General features: G+C 39.4%; 1 protein-coding gene and 1 pseudogene across 1 annotated transcript; one reads left to right on the plus strand and one right to left on the minus strand.

Annotated features, from left to right (window-relative positions):
• The first annotated feature begins 300 nt into the window (after positions 1-300).
• Positions 301-15,969, plus strand: LOC137198290 (voltage-dependent calcium channel gamma-4 subunit-like). Its single transcript, XM_067611998.1, has 4 exons — positions 301-539; positions 7,304-7,387; positions 9,948-10,088; positions 10,516-15,969. Exons 1-4 carry the CDS (start codon positions 314-316, stop codon positions 11,355-11,357), a joined length of 1,293 nt encoding a protein of 430 aa, XP_067468099.1. The 5' UTR covers positions 301-313; the 3' UTR covers positions 11,358-15,969.
• LOC137198491 (piggyBac transposable element-derived protein 4-like) lies at positions 4,032-7,159 on the minus strand (annotated as a pseudogene).
• Positions 15,970-23,695: the final 7,726 nt, after the last annotated feature.

A 23,695-nucleotide genomic window follows, 5' to 3' on the forward strand; every position in this document is an offset into this window, starting at 1 on the left:
CTTGATGTAATCCCACCTCCACCTTGAACCCATCTGTCACTCCAACCGCACACCTCACCTCTATCACACTGACCCTCATACATATCCCGCACCACTCTTACCTACTTCTCTGCCACTCCCGACTTCCTCATACAATACAACACCTCCTCTCTCAACATAACTTCAAGCTGTGGCTGATCTTTCATAATATCTACCAACCATAAAGTAAAAAACTTAAGTGTTATCATGTGCATTGCATAGAGCTATCTACTGCAGGCAGATGATTTTGGTTTCTGTTCTCTTTTCAGATATTAGTTTCCTTCCCCGCCCAGCAATGGTGTGGTGTGAGCGTGGCATCCAGGTGCTGCTGACCACCATGGGGGCGTTCGCGGCTTTTGCCCTGATGACGGTGGCTATCGGTACGGATTACTGGCTGTACGCCCGGGCCTTCATCTGCAACAGCACGGCCAACTCGTCCCAGGAGGAGTCCAACAACAAGGACAAGAAAGACCCAGGGGCGCTCACCCACTCCGGCCTCTGGAGGATCTGCTGCCTGGAAGGTACAACTGGTTGTATGTGCGCAGGCATGTTTTTGCTTGTGTGTGTGTGTGTGTGTGTGTGTGTGTGTGTGTGTGTGTGTAGGGAAAACGTCTGGATGAGTTGGGGGTTGAATGTGTTTGTTTCTTCATATGATGGTCACTGGAGGGTCTTGTTGAGGTCAGTGTGCTCATCAGTGTAATCTGAACAGACTTAAATAGGTGTTCTCTTACTCACAAACACAAACACACACACACACACACACACACTACCAGTAAGATATAATGCCCCACTTTGGTTTGTTTGTGTGTTTTGTTGATCTGCTCTTAAACCTTTTGTACTCAATATAAGGTCATTTATGAGAATGATACACTGAAATTCTTAAAGGGACCTGATATGCTTTTTATTATTTTATACTGTTATGATGTCAGATGTCTATGTTAAACATATCAAAGGCTGAGGTGAACATATGTAAAAATGCTCCCTGTAAGTCAAGAGCTTGGGCTTCAACCTGCTCTGAATGCTTTGTTTTGCAACGTTACCTCTATTTCCTCCTTGTGATGATGTCAGATTGTTCGTGCATGTCCACAAACGGCTTTCCATTCCATTGTGTTTGTTACTAAGGTTGTTCCACGGGTCAAGTGTGTTGTCCACTCGTATATTTCAGATTGGATTTTGGCTTGAACAGGAGTTAAAACGACCTGTTTCAGACAGAGGCTGAACTGGCGGGCCAGTATAAGATAAATAAGGAGTTTTTAACTGTAAATCATGCAAAGATATTCCAGTAGAGCCCCAGAATAAAAAATATAGACCTGGAAATGTGTATGATACATCCCCTTTGAGATTCTTTCAGACAGCAAGCAGTTATGCTGCTGCTTCCACTGTTTTGACGTTATCCCTGGGGGTAGGCAACAATGAAAGCTGCAAGGAGAAGGCGGCTGTACATTCATGGCTACAGTATTTGGTTATTTTGAGTGAATGATGGTTGACAATTTGTCTTGTCATATGTCTGCAATTGTAGCTACCCATAATGCATTATTATAAAGTCATGTTATGCTGCAAACATGATAATGAGATGCTATAAAAGCAAAGCGACGCCCTCTGTTCACTTTTTGTTGCATTGTTGCGCATTTCAGATAATATTTCCAGATGTAGAGATCTGAACTTTGCCCAGTGTTGTACATGCTGTGCTCATTTTCAATATCTAGCATATGTATTTAAATATACACACACACGTACAGTATGCACACATACTATGCACTGAACATAAAGCTCATCATAATGCCCCAGAGCTTCGTTATAAGTGGTGACTCATTCAGTGACTGATTAAGTAGTTTTCCTGCGTTGCTGCAGCTGACAGACAGACAGGTTTAAAAGGACAGAACACACACATACATATATTAACACTCTGCAAGGTCTGCAGGCCAAAGCTGTTCATTATAAAGGTTCTTGTGTTTTAGATAAAGGTGTGACGTGTTGCATTTTAACATCAGTAAATTACCACACTCATTTTGAGGCATTACTATAATTATTATAAACAAGAAAACAACATCAAGAACTCAAACCTTTCTGCATTTTTCACTGTGTGCAATCAGATCTGAAATAACAAGAAATCTATTGGATTTGCAGCCTCAAAAGGTTAATCCTGAATCAATTTTTTATGTTTCAAATGTTTTTATAAGCTGTTTCATCAGGAAAGGTCTTCTTTTTGTTTGGTTGTAGTTTGTGCTGCCTCAGGCCAGTTGGTATTTCCAGTATTTTTTAAGTTGTTAGATAGATGGTTGGCCTCGTCATCCAGGTTTACTGTCTACTGACCCCATTTTTGTATTTCTATGCCTCCTTAATCCAGTTCCTCTTCCCATTAGATATGACAATATTGCCCTCTCCCAATCAATGACCTGGCTGTCTCTCTTCAAAAGATCTGATACTGCTGACTCCAGGTTTTCTTAGCTGCTCTTCTTTGCATAGGTGTTTTCCTGTTTACCAAACGCTTGGCCTGTCTCTTCAATATTGCAAGAGAGACATGGGATCTGTCTTTTCCTCTTGATGTTAATTTCATCCATGGCATGCACAAATAGTTGTCTAGGTAAACAAATATTGTCTGTCAACAACAAATTGAAGTGTACAGAAACTGTTTCTGCTGTGATTTACAACACAAAACAGAAGCAGGCTGCTGTTCTTCCAGAGATAAAGCTTTCAGAGGGTCTAGTAATAGCAGATGGTTGAAAAGGTAACAAGCCAAATCATATTTTTTTTTGCTTGTTGTTGCTCTTGTATTCAGTAAAGAAAAAAAAGAAAGAAAAAACACCCAAAGCAATGCCATGCAGGGCACTGAGAAGTAGATGGAGCATTAAAGCAGACTCTTTCTATTAGGAAACACGACAGCATTGGTTGTTTGTTCAAACGTCTAAAACAATCTATGTTTACATTTACTCTTATAATGACTCTTGCCTCAGGAGCAAAGGTACAAGTAGTACGATGTTGTTAGCACCTCAAAAACTCCTAGTCCTCCTGTTCAAATCTTCAAATTAACATCTTTTGTCCTTGGGGTCAATTTGACCCAAACAATTTAAAACACCAGAAAGTGATTATGATTAAAATTGTTACCCAGGTTTATGTGTAAGGTACTTTTTCTTTGTTGACTACCTAAATAGCCCTTTAAATAAAACATAATACCCTCACCCCCATACAACTAGAATACCTATTATGCGACTATGGAAAAATATGCAAATCACCATAAAATCTCACTGATTGACCTTTTTGGTGTTTTAATGGTTTTATATAACTTCTAAGTACAGATTTTTGTTATTTATTACATTTGGAAAGAAAACAATTTCTCTTATCAAGGATGTTAACATGTATTATGTTCAGGGTCAATTTGACCCCAAGAAAAACTAACACAATTTCAAAACAAACAGAAACGTCATCATCATCAGAACATCAGTAAGGAACACATAACAGTTCTTTATTGACAGAAAACACCTGTAAAAAGTAAATTCGAACATTGTGTCAGGGTTCATTGTTCTATGCTACTATAAGTATGCAAATATGTATGTATGAGATAGAAATGCGTCGGCAGCTGTATGTGGCTGTGACCTTGTCTAGGTTATCAATCCCTCCTTTTGTCTCTTTGTAGTCCAAGACCATTTGTTGTTTTCTGTCTTCTGGTGCTCAGTGTTGTATAGATCTTGCTAATTCAGAAACACCAGGAGATTTGGATGTCTTGAAGCAAAAAGATTTATTGGCAACTTGATTGACCAAGGAGACATTGGGATATAGTCTTAAGTACACAGAGTGGACACCTAGGTGAATGCTACCTCAAAGTCTGAAGGAGAGCCCTGAGAAACGCTTAGTTAAAACTTCTGGTAAAGATTTGTTTACCAGTCAGCCTTGGCTCCAGACAAAACATAATTAAACCGTGCCATAAGATTGTTTACTTTATTAGTTCTCATGGCTAGGATAGGTCAGCTTGACCAGGGAGAGGACAGCTGTCTGCTCCTCTCTGCCTGCTTGGTTTAAGGAGTATTTATATATGATATATATGAACATCCCTTCACACTCAGGACTGCATCTTTGTGCACGGTGCTCATCAGCAAGACATTTTTCCCTTTCTTGGGGCAAGAGGAGACGACAGTGGCTCTGTCAGTTAAGGCAAACATAGAAGATGTTACCTTCCTGCTCTTCTTCGCAAGAAGCTCAGAGGGAAGCTCCAGCTTGTTTTTTCTCACTGTCCCCAACACGGTAACCTTCCTTTTCACCAGGTCCTCACCCAGAGCATATAATGTAAAAAACAAAAAGTATCACATGTAATGTTATGACCATTCAGTCCTTCAGCCATGTATAGTACCACCCTCATGCCCAGATTCTTTTCAAGTGCTTCCCCAGGGGATTTACTAGTGTACACCTGCATATTCCAGGCATAACTGGACTGTCTATCACATGCTGACCATATTTTGATACCGTATTTGGCTGGTTTGCTGTATTGTCTGAAGCTACGAAAAGCAACCAGACATTCATTCACAGTCGCATGAAGGCCTGGATTGTAAAGAATGGGTAATCTCTGAACCCACTGTACCCATACATCCCATATTGCTGCGAGTTTCTCACATTTTTTATGGCCCTGTCTTGTTTCTCTGTCATCAAAGCGTATGACACAGGAGAAAACATGGAATTTCTTTAGAGACATGGTGGCTGAAAATATATTGCTCTTCCAGTTTCAGCATTCCAAAGGCTTGCCGTTGCCTTTTGACTTACATACTCCTGCCAAAACAAGCAACCCAGTGTAGGCTTGCAAGTGGGTCACATCCAAGTCTTTCCAACTGTCCCCATACCCACGCCTTCCCTCTAAGTTTGTCATTTAAGTATATCCTTTTCGATTGATGGTGTTATGAACAGCTCAAATATGGATTTTATGTCTTGGACGTTGTTGACAGCATATCTGGTCGGGCCTGGAACCATTTTGATGACATTAGAAGCATGAAGTCTACCCTGTCATTCAAGTGGGAAGAGGGACCATAATAACTTTTCATTTTTGTGAGATAACATGTCTGCTGGTGGTTGAGAGACAACAGGACACCATGGGTCTCATTCTCATCAGAGGAGGATGCCTCTTAATCAAGGTCCTCCTCAACATCATCCTCTGCCTCAGACACATTCTCATCTGTGCATTTTCACTATCAAAGGGCTGTGACAGAACCTCATCGGCAGAAAACCTTTGCTTGGAGGTCATTTTCATTTGAGAGCATAAAGAGAGAGCTCATAAAGCACTAAGAGAAATGGTTTGGAAGGCTGCTGTGCAAGCTTTTATATGTTTGGTCCTCCCCTATGTTGTGTGAACTATCAATTTCCCTGTCATATCAACTATCTATTTCCCCAACCCAACAGCGCGGAAAATATCAGAGTTCTCATGGGAGTTATGTTTTCTACTCCCTGATGTCGTGTGAACTATCGGTTGTTCTCACACTTCTACAGATATGGTTATGTTAGGTTAGAGCCTTAAAGCAGAGGGAAGTTTTTTGAAGATTATAAAAATTACATGTTAATAGTGACCTCTTTATCATCCAAAACAACCAAAACAAATGTGTGTAAAATGTTGATATTTCTTATATGTTTTAAACAGTTAAAACAGCCTGGAGTCAAATTGACCCCAAAGAACATCAATGCATCTAAAATGTGTTCAGGACATTGAAAACATATCATTAATTTTATGTTTACCCAGTTATCCCCATGAAATTAGGAAAAGTCATTAAATATTAGGCAAAAAAATGACCTCATTCATTTATTTAGAGAGGTTAAACATTGAATGGGGTCAAATTGACCCCAAATATAATTGAAGGGCTAGAGAGGACGCCTGGATGGATGGTTGGGTCAACAAAATGTGAAGGCTGTACACATTCTGTTTCCCTCCCAACAGTGAATGACATTGTTGACTGACTTCTTTGGTAGTTTTTTTTATGAAACAACACCATGAATCCTGTCAGTCCACAGTTTGTTTGGCTGCACTGTAAACAGATTGAGTTTCTCTTCTTCTTCTGTTGCATTTCTGAGCTGCTCAAGGCATGTTTGCTGCATGCATGTGTTATGTCAAGCAGAACTCTCGGATCTGGATTATTGAAACACACCATGACTCTCTGCTTACTTATCATGTTACAGCAAAGAGTGTATCTTACAGGTCTGACCGTAGCAAACAAAATGCTTGTCATTCACTGGAAGAGCCTGCGTGCGTCATCTCATAGAAATTGATTACTTTCATTGTTGGATATCATTTATTCAGAACAAAGGGCAGCCAGAAAACATGGAAAGAAGGCAGAAAATATTGAAATCTATGAAAGTTTTACTCTGTTGATCATATGCCTTGCCATATAGTATGTGTATATATATGCAGTATGTGCACATGTTATTTAACAACAATAATAATACCAATAATAATAATAAATATTCTAATAATAAATAAAAATCAGCATTTACAGGGGGAAGGCATAAAATAAACTAAGAACAAAATAAAATACCAAATACACTTAACCTACAAATGTATGTGTATGTATATGTGCAGTATGTATATTTGTACTATATAAATACTTGTATGTGCATGTGGCTGTATGCGTGTATGGTAGCAGTGTGGTGCAGCCTTAATCTTGTAACCTGGGGAGGGAAAATAGAGGAATATTGTGTTCTGCGTGTCTGTGCGTTTATGTCTTGTGATGCTCATTAATGAAAAATAAAAATAAAAGCACTTTGTGTTTCCACCAATAACCGGAGGTGTTGCTAAATCAACCAGGACTGAAATCTAAAGAATTATAACTCATTGGTTTATGAGAAATTTCTAATGTCTAACTGTATTAAATAATAGCCCGATTGTCTCATGATAACTATGTCAATAAGAATTCAATAATCACTGGTTTCATCTTGTTAGTTCCTGACAGAGACTTTTGTCTCTCCTCGCTTTTGTCCTCCTCTATTTGTATTCCATTGTTTGTCTCATCATCATCAATTCATCTGTCTTCTCTGTCCATCTGTTACCTTGTTTACGCCTCCTGTTCCTCTATCTCTTCATATTTCTCTTAATTAATTTCCTCCCAATCCTCCGTCGCATATTGTATACCTCCACCTCTGTCCATTTCTCTCCCTCACCTTGCTTCCTCATCAACAATGTTTTTCTTGTCTGTCCTTCCTTCTCATCTGTTCTCCATTTCTGCCGTTTCTGTTTTCCCTATCTTCCTCATTTCTTTGTGATCTCAACCTATCCTCTTCCTCACCCTCTCCTCCTCCTTCTCTCTGTCTTTCTCAGGTTTGAAGCGAGGTGTGTGTTCCCAGATCAATCATTTCCCAGACGACGCAGACTACGACCAAGATGCTGCAGAGTATCTGTTGCGTGAGTGACACACACACATACACATACACACACATTGATAAATGAAAAACAAATGCTCACAGACATGTAGAGAAACATTAAATAAGAGTACACTGGCACACACACACACAGATTTAGTATGCACTACACACATCTTAACAGGACACAACACACATACACACTCCGCAGTCTCCATCACACACGGATACAGAAAGGACAGAAGGGGATGGTGGGCGGACATCAATGCACGGATGTCAGATTCAAGCGAAGCATTCCTGGAGGTGTGTTTGTGTGTGTGTGTGTGTGTGTCTGTACTGTGTGTGTAAATGCCCAGGTGCATGGGGTTGGGAGTCTGGGGGTGTACAGAAAGCTTTTTTTTCACAGATGGATTGAAAGAACAGCCTTCACTAATGGATTATTTTCAGCTCAGGATTCAGGTTTCACATCCTGCCTCCATTGTGAGAGCAGATTCTTTTCATACAGCCCTGAACCTTTTGGTTTTTACAAAGTATATGTTCCATCTACGTATATATATTATATAAACATATCTATTTCTGTGAAGGAGGCAGTGATGCTATCTTGAATTTTCACGTCTGCTTTGCTGTTCAACATAAACTGAACAAGACATCTTATACTGCACCTCTCCAAAGGTTTCACAGTCCTCACAATTCGTTTTTAAAATCGCCAATGCCAAACATTATCAGTAACAGACAATCCTAGGGTACATCTTCCAGGTTTTTAAAATTCAAGCAAATGCAGTTGTTGACAAGAAAATAGTGAACCAGCAAAAAAATGACAGAAATAATTAATCGATCATTAGCCGATAATCTCTTTATCACCTAATCATTTCAGCTCTGCTGCTAAGAAACAAGGCTTAAAATTCAACCTCCTGAGGAGATAATCATTATTTGACGTAAGAGGAGCACTCTCAAGGTTAGAAAATCACTACAAACTCAATACTTAAAGTTACTGTAGCTCAACATTCTTTCTTATCAGCTACTTATCGGATAATCAATAAATTGTGCTGAAGAGGCGAACACCACCTACGTAGGTTCCTTTTCCAGTTAAAAACAAATCCAGACAATCATTTGACATGTCTGACAGAAGCTTCTATGAATAAATGCTTATCACAGCATTATCTTTTTTTTCTCTTCAGAGGCAAACAAACGCTAACACAGCTGGCAAGTCACCTTCAAAACTTGCTGAATAGCTTCCAGAGATGAAGCTTTTTTTATATAATTTTCTATGTCTCTGCTACTGTATAAGTTATATGCTGTTTTTAGGTTTGAGGTGTGCAGTGTTGGACAGTTAATTCACTGCCGTCCATTGGTTAACTCATTTGAGAGTCAATACACATGTTATTTCTGAACTAATCATTTTGTTGCTGATATGTAAATGCTTCTTGTTTCCATAAAGTCTACCTGTAATATATGCTGCCATGCCTCTAACTGTTGTGAGTAGGGTAGATTTTCCAGTTATAATGTACAAGAGACCTCTAGTGTTTCCTTTCTGGAACCCAAAAGCTCAAGTTGATAATATGAAGCTCCATGCAGCATCATACAGATATGGGTGACAAACTAAAGGAAGAACCAACATAAATTGTCTTATTATTAAGATGTTCTTACATTATAAGCTTCCAGAACAGCTTCAGCGCTCCACGTTATTGATTCTCCATGTCTCTAAAGTCTAATGGATGGATGGACATAATTTTTCTAAAAGATATTCCTTCATTTGGTATTTTGATGATGGTGGTGGAGAGCGCTGCTTCACACGTCGCCCCAAAATCTCCTGCAGGTGTTCATCTGGGTAGAGATCTGGTGTCTGTGAGGGTCACGTCATTTTCATCAAATCATTCATTGAGCCCTCGTTGACTTAGTTTTTTTCTTTAACCCTCCTGTTGTCCTCGGGTCAATTTTGACCCGGAAGGACACCAGGTGTCATTAAGTGTCATCAAGAAAATTGATGACACAGGTATACTTTGTTTTAAAACCATTTCAATTTTTTTGATGACAGCACATAATGACAACTGTTGTCCTCCTGGGTCAAAATTGACCCGAGGACAACAGGAGGGTTAATTTGATTGGTAGTCAATTGGAATTGAACCAATAATCATTTTAAAGGAAATTGTTTGCCACTTGTTGAGCAGGGTAATGGTGATCCTGACTGTTATAGCTGTTTTGTAATGTGCTGTGACCTAAGGGTTATATTTGTAACTACATAGAAGCATTTTTTAAATCTTTTTTTTTCCTGCTATCAACAATTATATAACTTAAACATGATGGAGGAAACTGGTATTTATAGATAGACCACAGTGTCTGCTGTTCCAGTGCCAAGTTGTAGTGTCAGCTATAGCAAGTCTTTGTAACACTTCTTCTCCCAGGAGTCTCACGAGGCTGTTAACTTTGCACCATCAGATGGTGTCGCGCCTAAAAAAAATCGTCACAATTTGTTCTACATCACAAAAGTACAGAATCTGGCCAATTTATCAGATGCAATTAGATCAACAAAAAGCTGAAAAGGCTGAGAAACTGACATTTCAGTCAGTAAGATGATGTATTTCTTTCGGTGTCGTCATCTGCAGGTGTGGTGCGAGCCTCCAGTATCTTCCCCATCCTCAGTGCAATACTGCTCCTGCTGGGTGGAGTGTGTGTTGCTTCCAGCAGCTTCTACAAGAGCAAAAGGAACATTATTCTTGGTGGAGGGATTCTGTTTGTGGCTGCAGGTAAGACTACAGCTTTGATATGGTTTCGGCGTGGTTTAGAGAAAAGGTTTCTTGTGGGTGTGCTTGCTGTTACGACCAAATGTGGGTTAAAATCATATTAAATGTTATCAAAATGTGCTATAAGCTTTGTTATTTTAGCCTTGGCTGGAAATTGTGTCTGCTGGCGTTGTTACCTTTAATTCATGCCTTTGTCCTCCCAGTCTGTCTTATTCCACTCAAAACTGAAATTAAATTTAGATGTTTCGGATCTATATGGTCAAGCACATAACATGATATTTTTATGCATAATATACAAATCTTTTTTATCGTGCCTGCCTCCACTCTGTGTAATTGAAGGGGAAATATTTCCACTATCCCTGCCTGCAAAATGAATCTGCTGGTTAATTTGTCTCAGAAGAGCACTTAGAAGTCTTGTATATTTCCTCAGGCCTTAGCAACATCATCGGAGTGATCGTGTACATCTCTGCAGCACTGAGCGACATCTCCCCCAAGAAGGATGAGGATAAGAAGTGGCATTACTCTTACGGCTGGTCCTTCTACTTCGGTGGCCTGTCCTTCATCCTTGCTGAGATGGTAGGCGTCCTCGCTGTCAACATCTACATTGAGAAGAACAAGGAGCTGCGCTGCCGCTCACGCACCGACCTCTTCAAGAGCACCACACACGCCATGCTGCGGCTGCCCAGCTACCGTTTCAGACGGCGCTCTCGCTCCAGCTCACGCTCCACCGACCCGCCACGCTCACAGGAGACCTCGCCCATCGGCGCCTCCAAGACCTTCAGCCTGCCGCCGTCTGCCCCGCCCTTCTCTGTGGCCACTCTGCCCAACCCGCACCACACCAGCAGCGGTGGAAGCGGAGGAGGCGACATCTCCATGTACACCCTGACGAGAGACTCCAAGCTGGGCAGCCTGGGAGGCGGCGCCCCACCTCTCTACGGCACGGTGGACCGCGCCACGCTGTACCAGCTCCACAACTACTTCCCAAAAGATTCTGGCGGTAGTGGTGGAGGAGGAGGAGGAGGAGCGGTGATAAGCAGCGGTACGCTCCCGTCTCACTCCAAGTCCAACTTGGCGGCAGCGGCAGCTGTAGCCCAGAATTCAGCACCGCTGAATACCTCCACATCAGCCGCCACACCGGCCCAGCAGGCTCCAATATCTACAGCCACCATGGAGAGGGACAGGGGCAACGTGGGAACCCTGGACCGACTGACGGCTAAAAGGGACAGGGATAGCAACTCAGATACCCTTAACAGGAAAACTACGCCAGTTTAAAACTTAACCTCAGAGGGGAGGGAGAGAGGGCAGAGAAAGAGAGGGAGAGTGATGAAATTTTTAAAATAGAGAGGTTGAGTTGAATTTAAATAGATGTGAAATATCTGAGTTGAAAAACAGGAAGATGAGGGCTGAAGATGTGTGGATGACACTTCAACGGTAACGTTACTGTCCTTAGGTCTGGGGTATCCAGCTGCCATAAATACTTACCAATATCATAACCAGTCATACAACACCTAACGTTATGTGCAAGTCCATGAAAACTGCCTTAAAAATGGTCATGATTTTTACTCTGAAACCTTGTTTGTAAGTTGGTTGTACAGCAGTGGTGCAATGGAGGTTTCAGCAGGAGGGGGTTTTGTTTTTTTTTAAACTTCTGATTTCAGCATCACTCTGCTTCACATTGTTCACTGTTTCACAACTGGGAGCTGCCCAGTAAAACAAGTCTCCCAGTGCAGGAAGTGGGGGTTAAGTGCCTTGGCACTTTGGGAGATCATTATGGGGGTTTTCCATATACACACGTGATGGTTTGGCTTGACTCGGTTTGACTTGGCGCGTCAACCAAGCGCAACAAGGATTTGCATCTCCGTTACAACAGTGCGACCCGCTTGAAGGTGTGTCTTTAACTGATGACACGCTTGTCTTGAGTCGATGACGTTTAAAAGCAGCGCCCTCTTTAGCGCTATTTACCGAAGCCCCCAGGAAGTGTGCCAGGCAGTGACTAGTGGTCAAGGGCGCTGCTGTAAAATGGTGGATAAATTTTCTCTGAGCGTCACAACTCCTACGAAATGACTCATTTCACTATGAAAATTTTATCCATTCAGTCCGATAACATTTGGAAAGTCTAGAATACAATTGAATATTTTAGCGGAGGGCTAAAGTTAGCGGAGGGCTAAACTGGAACTTAGCCGTCTCGTCCCTGAATGACGAGGAGACCCTTCTGACGTCACCACAACCCGTTTGGGGGTAGATCGGGTGCACTTTGACGCAACTTCAGAGATGGTCTCGGGCACGACTCAGCGCGTTTAAACTGGTAATGGAAATGCAAATCAACACAGCATGGTTTGACTCGGCGCAGCCAAAAAAGTGTCAATGGAAAAAAGGCTATCAGTTAGTTTACCCAGTAAACCCAGAAAGCTTTGATTTAGTGATTTGCAAGTCACAAGACGTCAACTGGCCTGAATTTTACACATTTAGGTCATATAACCATTGTTTCAACAGCGTTTCAATAGTTGTATTTAATTGTGAAGGTACAATCTACACGTTGAAATATTAGACTTGCAATCACCTGATCAGTGCTTCCTGGGATTCTCAACTTTACAACACTTTACAAACATCACAAATAATGAAATAAAAAAAAGTGTCCAGATGGTATAAGCCACATTTCTCTGTTATATTTCTGCTTTTAAAAGGAACAGAGAGTCACAGACGGGTACATTCTGCCAAGTAACAAGCTGCTCAGTGACAAGTTGACTGCCAATTCAAAGTCAACAGTAGCTACTTAACCTCTGGTCTCAAGAGAGTGACCTCAGCCATATCTAACCTACTGACACATACACACACACACACATACACACACACTCAGACGCATACATACACACCAGAGGAGGCTGACACACTGTGAGCTGATTTATTTTTCATTGTGTGTCAAAGGTAATTACATTGACAGATGGGCATTCTCCACAGTCCTAAAGAAAGGAACAGCCATAGCTTCACCCTGAAACGCCTCCATCACACCACTGCCAGTCAGCTACGCATGGCAACAAATGTCCATCTGAACAAGCAACTTCATCGAATGATAAAGTCCCAGAATTGTTTTTTTTTTCAAACGTGCAAAATACTCGCTGAATTACAGCCAAGTGCACACTGACTGCTTGTTTTTGTTCATTCATTGTCTGACAGATAAGATTTAAAACAAACAGCGGCCAAAAACACAGCAGAAGCTATGACAGAAATCCCAAGTAAAGAGTTTGTAAACCATGTTGCAAGTAGTCACTTTTTTATATATATATATTTTTGGCTTATAAACTAAATTACCTCTGCAGCCAGATGTTTGTAGCACCAATCTCTATTCACGAGGATGACAAAAATGTCAGTAGTTGAGCTTGCTGGGGAAAGAGATTTTAACAGCCAGCCATGTAATTCTTAAATAATAAACCCCACTTTCAACTCAGTTATCGTCACTTTGTGTCACAGGACTAAATAAAATAATAAGAGTTTATTTATGACTTTAAAAGACATAAGAAATCTTGTTTGTGATTATCAGCAGATGGAGTTTATGTTGTCTTTGGGGTGCCAACCTGAAAAGTCGAAGTAAAAATCTTGCAAACGGACCTTCAAAGTTGATGAAAGTTCTTGTAAAAATGGGCATTTTTGCACTCCATGTGATGTTTAATTTCTTAAAACTGATTTCATGGTTTGTATGACTGCTTATGATGATGATGATGAATTGATACCGAAGGCTACGATGGCAGCTTCTGCTGAGTGTTGCTGTAAAGGGCTGCAACCACAGGGTGGGGGGTCAATTCAGTTTACACTCAGGGGGTGGAGAGATTTAGTTAGAACTGAGATCAAAAGCTAAAAAAATTTGAATCCAATATGAGATATCAGCCATCTTATCGCACTGAGTTCCTCACTTAGTCCTAAAATAACACAAATGTAAAGCACATTGTGGATTATTAAAGAAGTTTGTAACAAACCAATCAGATTTTGAGCACAGGAATTTTTTTTTTCTTTGCATGTTTTTTGAAAAATGTCTTAAGATATTTCAAGTGGGAAAGATTTCCGTAACGGACGTACTGCCTAAGATTTTGGACTGAAACCCTTCACATACTCTAAATCCGATCATTGGACTAATATCATGAACTCCGAATGCACTTCTGGATCAGCTGCGTTTGAAAAATGAATTCAACCCGACCCTGGTTGACAACGAGGAGGAGGGAAAGAGAAAAGAGCACAACAGCCTTCTGTTCCCCTTCCCTCCATCTCTCTTTTAGCTATAACTATATCTACTATTTCACAAACTAGAATAATAAATGTATTAACTGCGTATATTATCAATCCATTCAGTTCAACAAAAGCACATAATGTCTGTAAATGGTAATCTTTGGGTTGTCTTTTCATTCTGAGTGATTGATTATCATAGTTTACATGAGATTGTAACTCCTTGAGTATTAATATCATGTTGCTGGTGTTTTTATGATCGTAATGGTTATTGCAGGGTATTTATACATTTTGAAATCTTTTTTTTTTCTTTTTGTAATTTTTTTTTTTTTTATATTCCTTTCAAGGACTTTTCAATTTTATTTCTCTTGCTTATGTACTCTTAAGTCAGTGGTGTCACGTGGAAAGCATGTGCACAAAAGTGAGAGGGTGATCATCTCTAGTTCATCATGTCATCTTCATCATGTTATTGATTTGATTTGTACAGGGAGAGTTGACTGAGCGTGCATGCTCTTCTTCAGCAACGCCCTGCTGCTTCACCTTCACACACACACGCACACACACACACACTGGAAGCCGTCCAGGATAACCACAATCATCTGCTGCTCGCTACTGAGGCGGCTTCCCTGGAATATTTGGAGGTTATGTACCTTGCTCAAGGGCACACAGATAGTTGCAGAAAGAGTGTTTGTCATTTCATTTCCTCCATCCAGGTTGTTTGTTTTTAAATTTCATCATCTGTAAATTGTTTTTTCTGTTGTTTGTGCGTCATTTTTCTTTTCTACTTCTTTTTTTTTACTGATATTTTTTAATTTTTCCTTTTTTCTCTATTTTTTCTGTAATCTCCTCTGCTTCTATTTTACAGTAAATGCTCTTTAATTTTGTCTTTTTCAGCTTTTGTAATCTTGTTGTTTGTTCCCTTATTTTTTTTCTCCATTGTCACTGTTCATCATTTTTTCTACATTTCCTTGCAGGCTATTAATTATTTTTTTTTCTCTAAACATTACCAACGTAGCCTAATAATCAGTGTTTTTTAATGTTCTGAGTGTATAAGTGTAGGCGATAGAATTTATATTTATCTATTTATTTTCGTGGTGATATGTATAGATATTCTTAATGTTATATTGTTTCAGAGTTCCTACAACTGTATCTTTGGGCTATAAAGGCTCCATGCCTGCCTGGGACATATAGTCAGTACTCTAAGTGCTGGGAAAGTGAGCTGAATGTGGTCTGTTTTGGTGTTGTCAGTGGGTTTTTTTACATGGTGAACAGTGAGTACAACAAAATACATCAGCCTCACGCTTCTGGGAAATGTGAGAATTGTAACAAAATCACTAAAAGGACACCGACATGTATCCTAAACTTGCATTTTACATTTCGCAAAATGACAGAAACACTTAAAAAAAATATTTGTGAGAACATGGTCAAAAGTGAATGTTCTTTTCCTTCATTTTCCATTCATATCCTGGTGTTAAGGCCATTTTATTGTACAGCCAGGGTGAGTCACCAGCTCTTTTTCCCAGCACTTACTTGTAGGCTACTGGCACAAGTCAAATCTGAAACTCTTCAAATGGACAACTGATATATTTCCACTCAGCAGACAAACACATGTAAACAATAATGATAGGGGGAAGCAATACAATATACTGATCCTCACTGGAAAAGACAAAAAAATATAAGGTATATTATACATATATATATAAATATATAGATATATTCAATAAAGTTCTATATGAAAATTGAGTGTGTCATGTGCATTATTGAGGTCATTTCTCAGTGTCCTTCAGAAGGTGAAGGACGCTTGTGTGGTTAAGATCTGGTTAAATTTAGGCAACTAAAACTGCCAGGTTAAGGAAAAAGATCATGATCCACTTTGACTGGTTGAACTATGTCAATGTTGCAGACACACACTGTATGTTTGCTGATGCAACACAAAGCAAAGTGAAATTTGATCCTTTTCATTTTCTATGGGACACAGCTAATCACCCCTCAAAGCTCTGTGGGACATGGGACTAAAGGCCTCTTTACACTCTGTGATTCTGTGCTCTCTGAGACAAAAGTTGACAAATTGTGAGAGAAATGTAGTAAAATCTTTGGTCGTCTATCCAAAATGGTAGTACTAGATCACTCTGTGAGACACGTCCACCAACAGATGATTTGGAGCTTCTGCGACCAAAGACAAGTCTGAGGCAAAAATCATTTAAGACCAAATTCTCACAATGTGACTGCAGCTACGACTCATGTCCACAAACAAGCCATCAGAATAAGACATGAAATTATACAGAATACACCGGCTAGTGTGACATTTCATAAGTGCAGTGGACACTTGTTCTCCTTAATACGTTTATTTAACACAAAAAACAAAACAATGGAGGTGAAAAAAAAAGACATACACTTTTTTCTGTAGTGCTAAGATTCATCATGCATTCAAGATTTTATTATAGGCGTCTCGCACAATGTGACTTATACAATCAGTCTAAAAGGCTCCTTAACCAGCGACATGAAGAAAACGTCTGAAAGTTGCAAGAATTTAACATTGTGCAAGTGAGGACAAAATTCACTTATAAGCTAAGTTGAGTCTTTACCAGGTTGAAGACCTAAGATTGAACTGTACTATTTTTCTGTATTGACGTGCAGGAATTCTCCAGAAAAGGAACAACACTATAGATGGATGTATAGATAGTAGGAGTGTGCACGAATACAAATACATTATTTGGCAAAGCACAAATAATGGGGTTTTTACAAATATTTGTTTCATACAATTATTTTAAAAAATATTTGTTAGTTAGAGGTCTGTCTGCAATGAGGCGATGAGTAAAGTTTTAGCTCAGTAATCAGCACAGTCATCTATGATCTGGGAGACTCCAGTTCAAGACCCAGTGTGAGGACCTCCTTCATAAGGTAGTTTATTCATGAACACTTATTGTAACACTTTAATTTTCTAAAATTAAAAGCGTAATAAAAACAAAAACAGGATTTTTAAGCCTCTTTCCACTTTTATTCAAATACAAATACAAATACAAATAATTTTGCTGCATCAACAAATACAGACACAAATACAAATACTGGGCTTTCTGCACATCCCTAATAGATAGATAGATAGATAGATAGATAGATAGAGAATAATTTGACAAATCTTGCCTAAAAAAAGGAAACATTATAGACTGTGACAGGCAGTAATTAAGACAGCGCAGTCCCTTAATAAAGTTGAGACGTCTTCTCTGGAGAAAAACACAGGGAGGGACTGTCAGCCCGGGGGAAATGTGACAGTTTTTAATCCCGCTGACAATAGATCTGCTGGCAGAGCACACGGGAGACTGAGATGTGTTTGGTTGAAGCAGCGAGGAATGTGATTTGGTGTCAAAGTTTTAATTAGTTGGCCTCTCTGTCTGGAATCCTCCTGACGCTACAGTGCTGTCTTCATATCTTTGTGCTTCAGTAGCAGGCAGCAGCAGCTCTGCACCAGCAGCTTCTACGGAGTGAAATGTTGTCTCTGTATTTCTGTACTCTTACCATATCTTTGTAACTATGCAAAGACGTAAGAAGCCTTGTGTTTTCGTGGCTCACTGCACTCATTTCATAAACTGTGTTTGCTGTATACACCTTCTTGTTGTGCCCTGTGCAATCAAACCATTTCAATACTGCAGACCGGCTACTGCAATGAAGAAATGGAGCATGAAATGACCGGCTGGTCTCACCCAGCGAGCAGCTGCTCACATCTCCGAAAATGTCCAAGCAAATTTCCAAATAGTCATTATTTGGATAAACTGACCACATATTGGGAATCTAAATGGTTATTTTCTCACATTAAAATTTAATAAAGTGACATATTAACAGTCCTACAGGGAAAATTACAACAGCTTAATCTCTGCCATCGCTGTCAGTTGGTGGGAAATGCATTCTGGGATACTTTCTAAATCGTTGTTATTTGGATCAATTGACCTCATACTGGGAATCTAAATGGTTACTTTCTCACCTAAAAACATATTAACACTGAAAGGGTAAGTACATTATTTTTTTTAGTTTTTTAGGTTTTTATATCATTCTGTAGCTTCCCAGTAGTGTTCCATATGGACACAACAACAAACAGACCAGATGAAGCGAAAGGTAACAAAAAACATTTTATTCCTCTGTATAGTCCTTTCCATGATGTTGTCAGAGATGAAGAAAATACACATTTGGGTAGAGACTTAATAATCAAGTGATGTCTTGATCTTGATCAACAAGATGCCAACCGTGTATCTTTCCTGTCTTTGACCCCTGCTGATTTGACCTTTTTGATCCTGTCTAAATGCTGCCTTGATCCTGTATGCAAATGCCCTACCTCCCTACCTTTTGGTTTCCAATTGTTTGATCTTACGGTATAAAGTATTTCCATCCCTTCTGCTCTGGGTCAGTCTACTGTATCAGATCAGCTGTGTGTCAGTAAGCTCACCGCATTTCCAGAACGCTATTAAATCACTTCCACCACAGCAAACTTTGAACAAGGATTTGAGTGATTTTCTTCAACATCAGACACTTGTAATAACAATCTGAGCCTCTCAGTGGCAAAAACAAGCACTTTTAGTGGATGTACATTGGCGGGGTGCTATTGCCCCAAAGGATTATATTGCAGCTTGTTTCGCGGCTGCTGGCTGAAGCGCTCTCACTCAATACTGGACCAATTTCAAAAATTGTTGTCCCCATTAGTCACTGAGACACAAAAAGATGGGAAAATAGGGTCCAGGTTGAAAAATACAGAAGTTTCCCTTTAGCTCAGACATCGCTGCCGGTTGGTGTGAAATGCATTCTGGGATAATTAGCTTCAGCCGCCTTCGGCCAACCAACTTCATAACTCAGTCAGTGACTCACTCAGTCACTCAGTCAGGGACAGACATTCATGTTTATAATGCTGGTCCCACTGTTGTGGTCCAGCCAAAAAGAGAGCTTGAGAGAGAAATTCAAACCGTGGCTACTTTCTTACAGATATTGTCGGACTCAGCTATGTAACCATTTGACTAGCAGTTCAAATCTTGCTGAAACTCCAACAAATGAAATTATTCAAATTGGTGTAACCAGGTGGTAAAATAATAATATTTATGGAAATAAAATCCATGCTGGAGAACTTCTCCGTTGTTGCTATCTAGCTGAGGATGCTCACGTTGGACAGCAGGGGGCGTGAGTTTACCGTTTAGTGCAGCGGTATGCCTGGTGAGTGGACAGGGAACGCTGGGAAAAATACAGGAAGTACAACATAACGTGCTACTTTTTGCAGAGAATAGCCACTGGTTCCAACGTGGTTTAATGATGTTGGATGCACTTATATAAAAGCCACATGTTGTGTGATTGTTTTGGTAGGATTGCAGATGTTGGTGGATTGAAAGCCACACGTCTGTATTTTTATTTGTCAAATGTGTGAAGTAGAATGAACGTTGCTTTTTTTGTGAACTGAAAAGATTGCTAAATTTGATGCATTAGCGCTGATATGTTACATGGCAGTGCAGTGAATGTTTTTGTGTTCTTCTGTTTATTAAGTTGCTCTCCATAATTGGATAACAAAATTGAAGTTGTGTGTTGACTTTATCCCTGGCTTCATTGGACTGGTAAAATCTGTACCACTGGCCAACTGCAGTACTGCAACAAAAAAATTATTTATGAATTAATCAATAATTGCAGGTTTCCCCAGACATTCACCTGTATTTATAGTCAGATAGAAGACGCCATCATATCCCCACCAGGTGGCCAACGTTCAGTATTTAATAAAACCTAATATAACCGCTAACAGCAGACCAATGTGCACACCAGGGTTCCCCCATAATGCACCTGGCTCTTCTGTATTATTATGTCTGAAGCCAGCCGCACAGTTGTCTTACATTCAGTAAGAAATGATAATAGCCACCGCCTTGTGTCAGCTTTCATGTGTCAACAGGAGTCTGCCACCTGTGAAAACATTCTGCATTTTAATTTCCTCTCGTCATTCAGTCTGATGCTCGCTGTCCGGCTGTCTCTCCTTCCAGGGCTCTTTGGTGGCGAAGAGCACAGGCCTGCAGTCACTGATAACGATGGCAGGTTTGCTGACAGACGTCCGTATGCCAGTGGGGAGGTCTGTCAGTCAAGATTACATTCTCATTAGTGTGAATGCTTGTCAGCGTTCACATTATTATTCTTCGAAGCTTTATTTATTCTTTTTCTGTATGCTTTTTGATCACTAACTACTTTTGCATACTTTCAGCTACAGAAACCATTCAAATATCAAAATGTTCAGCTCTTTAGGGACATTTATACTGTGCATTTTCTTCTCTCTAGCACATTCCAGTGATTTAATTTTTTTTTTAATATTAAAATTTATAATGGAAAGTCTATGAGAGGAATGTTTAAAAGTTGTAATCTTAAAAATTAAAAGTGCTGAAGTATTCATACTTCATGGACAGGTGTCACATGTGGAAATGCTTAACATATTTAAACATGATACCAACAGCGCCACCATGTGATCGGTTATTACATGCTTTATGTTTTGGCTATTAACTCATGAACAGTGAGGCGTATCAAAACAATATTTGTACAGTGTGTTCCTTGGACGATGCCAATTCAACTGATATGAAATTTTTACACCATTTTGGATTTTTTTGGTAAACACATTTTCTGCTTCTGTTGGCACATATTCGATCTAATCTTCACTATTAAACTATTATTTAGAGGACCCTGAATAAAACTTATGAGTTCATTTTTGGGTATCACTTACCTTATCCAGCAGACTTTGGAGATCTGCCTTAAACTACAAACTACGTTTCTGCATTTTCTGTAGGGGTGCCTTCAAGGTCAGTAAAATGTGGGTCTCCCAAAACACTCCCGACTTTTGCCAGCAAATGAGCAGGGAGTTCTGGGTGCAGGCAACATTGAGGGAAGTTAAACATTGTTCATTTGCATTAACTACCCACACTGTAATGATACAATGCTGTTGAAAATTGGCAAAGTTTCTGCTTAAGACTTGGGGTCAGGTCAGTGTAAAGGATACAGTTAAACATGCGGCAGTCTGAGTTAGGGTTACAATTCAAGAAAACTGATGTAGGCCTGTCTCAATGCGATGTTTGACGAAGTTAACAAATCAAAGTTACTACCTGAACAGAAAAGACAAAGAACCATGTAAAACAAAGCATGGTTCATGTCTGTTCTGTTCAGGTAGTATCAGGTGAGTTTAAAACTGAACTAAACTAATATTATGAGTAATGATGAATATTTTAAATCCTGTCTCATTAATAATCAAGTACAGTAAAAGTTTGACCTTTTTTATAACCCCAAAATACCTGTGTGAATGTATGATTCATGTTCTATAGGACCATGATTATCTATAATATCATCATCATCATCATTAAGCTTTATTTCAGTCTGCTGCACATAAAGAAAAACATAAATGTTATCAAACCAGAATACCAAACAGCACATTTACATAAACTGTCAACAAATAAGACCTAAAAGGTGTGGGTTGAAGCCTATTATGCCACCAAGACACCAAGTATGTAGCAGTATTAAGGAAAATGAATCAATGATTTACTGGAAAGTCATTAAAAAAAAAGCCTGACCATAGTGACTAGGGAGGTGGTAGGAGGCAGACTCAGACTCTTGTTGAATGAGTAAAAACTGATTTATTCAGTCCAGTGTACCAAAAAACTAACAAAAAGGTGTCTCAAAAAATAAAATTAACGCAAGCAAAATCAAAGTTAACTAGCTTAACTCAGGATAAAGCAAACTAAGGCATGATCACATGCAGACAGCTACACTGTCATCCTCTAAACTTACATCTCTCCCCTTAAATAGGCCCTCCAATCTACCAGGCAGAACCATATTTATTGCAGGGGTGTCCTTTCCCTTATGCCACCTGGCATTATAACAATGCTACTTGTATCAGTCAACATTGTTTACACAAAACACATCCACAACATTAAACCTCAACCTGAGCCAAAACAAGTACAAATCATATCGATACTAAACCAAACATTTAATGAAATAACATAAATCCCCCCTATACTTGGTCTAACCCAGTGACATCACTGACGACATAACCCAGTGTATAAGTAGAGGAAATAGTTGGGTGCCTCCTCCTTTTGTTTGTGGAGCACATGGTGGGTAAGTAATAAAGAAACTGATTAACCAACAAACAATCACTAAACTTAATACTTAACTTCATACCAAAACATAATGCAAACCACAAACAAACCCGGGATAGGATGTGTCTGCAAGTTACAGAAACAAACAACAAATGGTGTATTCTCACCCACTTTGTCACACACTGAACAATGTAATGTCCATAAACACAAAGTACCATGTTAGATCATATTCAGTAAGTTATTTTTGAACATTTTCTTAAATGTAATGATTGTTTTACACATTTTTAATTAAATTTTCCCCCTTTAAAAGAAATTTTCAAATTTGTTCTGGCTCTGGTTTTCTTGAACATACAACTTCCTTTAAAATTATATTGACTCTCTTATTTCAAACATGTTTTGTACATTCTTTGTAACTTAGTTGTGGGCATTATACAATTATACAGCATCTAAACATTTTGTTTTTTGTCTACAATATCATCAACTTTCAATATCTAATCTGTGAGTGTGTGAGCACATGTAGGAGTGTATTCCTTTATTAAGACATCTGATACACTGACCACCAGATGAAACTGTATACTGTACGAGGTTGGGCTTTTAAAAGGCCAGTGAATTCTGTTTTTAGCTCATTGCTCATTTTGCTTTAAATTTACGACGGTTGTCTAGACGTGTGTGACATTCTGGAGGTCTAAATTTAATACATCTCTGATGCAGCAGACATGTAGAGTAGTAGGCGCTGCTCTGTTTGAGTTGGATAATTTAGATATCTCTCTGGGTGTGTTCACTGGTGTAACTGTAGACAGTAATTGTAGCTGCAAAACATTAACGGCTTCATATCAGTTTTCATAGAGCACACTCTTCACTTGTCAGGTTCTCATATTTATTTGAGGAGTGTATTTTCTATTCTATGCTCTGTCCCTCACAAATAAACAAATACATAAATAAATTAAAGCTGCAAGCAGCGTTGCTCGGGACCTCGCACTCTGGCCCATCGGTATCAGATCATTTTGCTTTTTAAAAATGAGGGATATTTCTTACAAGTGTGGTGTGCTTTTATTTTGAAAGTTTGATTGACATGTGTACTGTCAGGTGTGTAGAGACAATAAGTAACTGCAGCTGGACACAGAAAAATACTCATATATTTGAATGGAGAGTGTGAGTGAATCCACACCTTTGAACATTTACTGCTTCCACATAGTTTTAGATACAGACATCATTTGAACTTTAAATGAGTCATGAGACTTTGACCTACAAATCTTGAATTTACATGTTTTTTCTATCTTTTATTGTTTTTGAGACATTAGAGTGTGAGTT

Source organism: Thunnus thynnus, chromosome 15, assembly GCF_963924715.1.
Source record: "Thunnus thynnus chromosome 15, fThuThy2.1, whole genome shotgun sequence".
Classification (NCBI taxonomy): domain Eukaryota; kingdom Metazoa; phylum Chordata; class Actinopteri; order Scombriformes; family Scombridae; genus Thunnus; species Thunnus thynnus.

Coding starts and splice junctions, on each gene's coding strand:
- LOC137198290 (XM_067611998.1), top strand. CDS start 314: ATGGTGTGGTGTGAGCGTGGCATCCAGGTGCTGCTGACCACCATGGGG. Junction 540..7,303: donor GAGGATCTGCTGCCTGGAAG/GTACAACTGGTT, acceptor TGTCTTTCTCAG/GTTTGAAGCGAGGTGTGTGT. Junction 10,089..10,515: donor GATTCTGTTTGTGGCTGCAG/GTAAGACTACAG, acceptor ATATTTCCTCAG/GCCTTAGCAACATCATCGGA.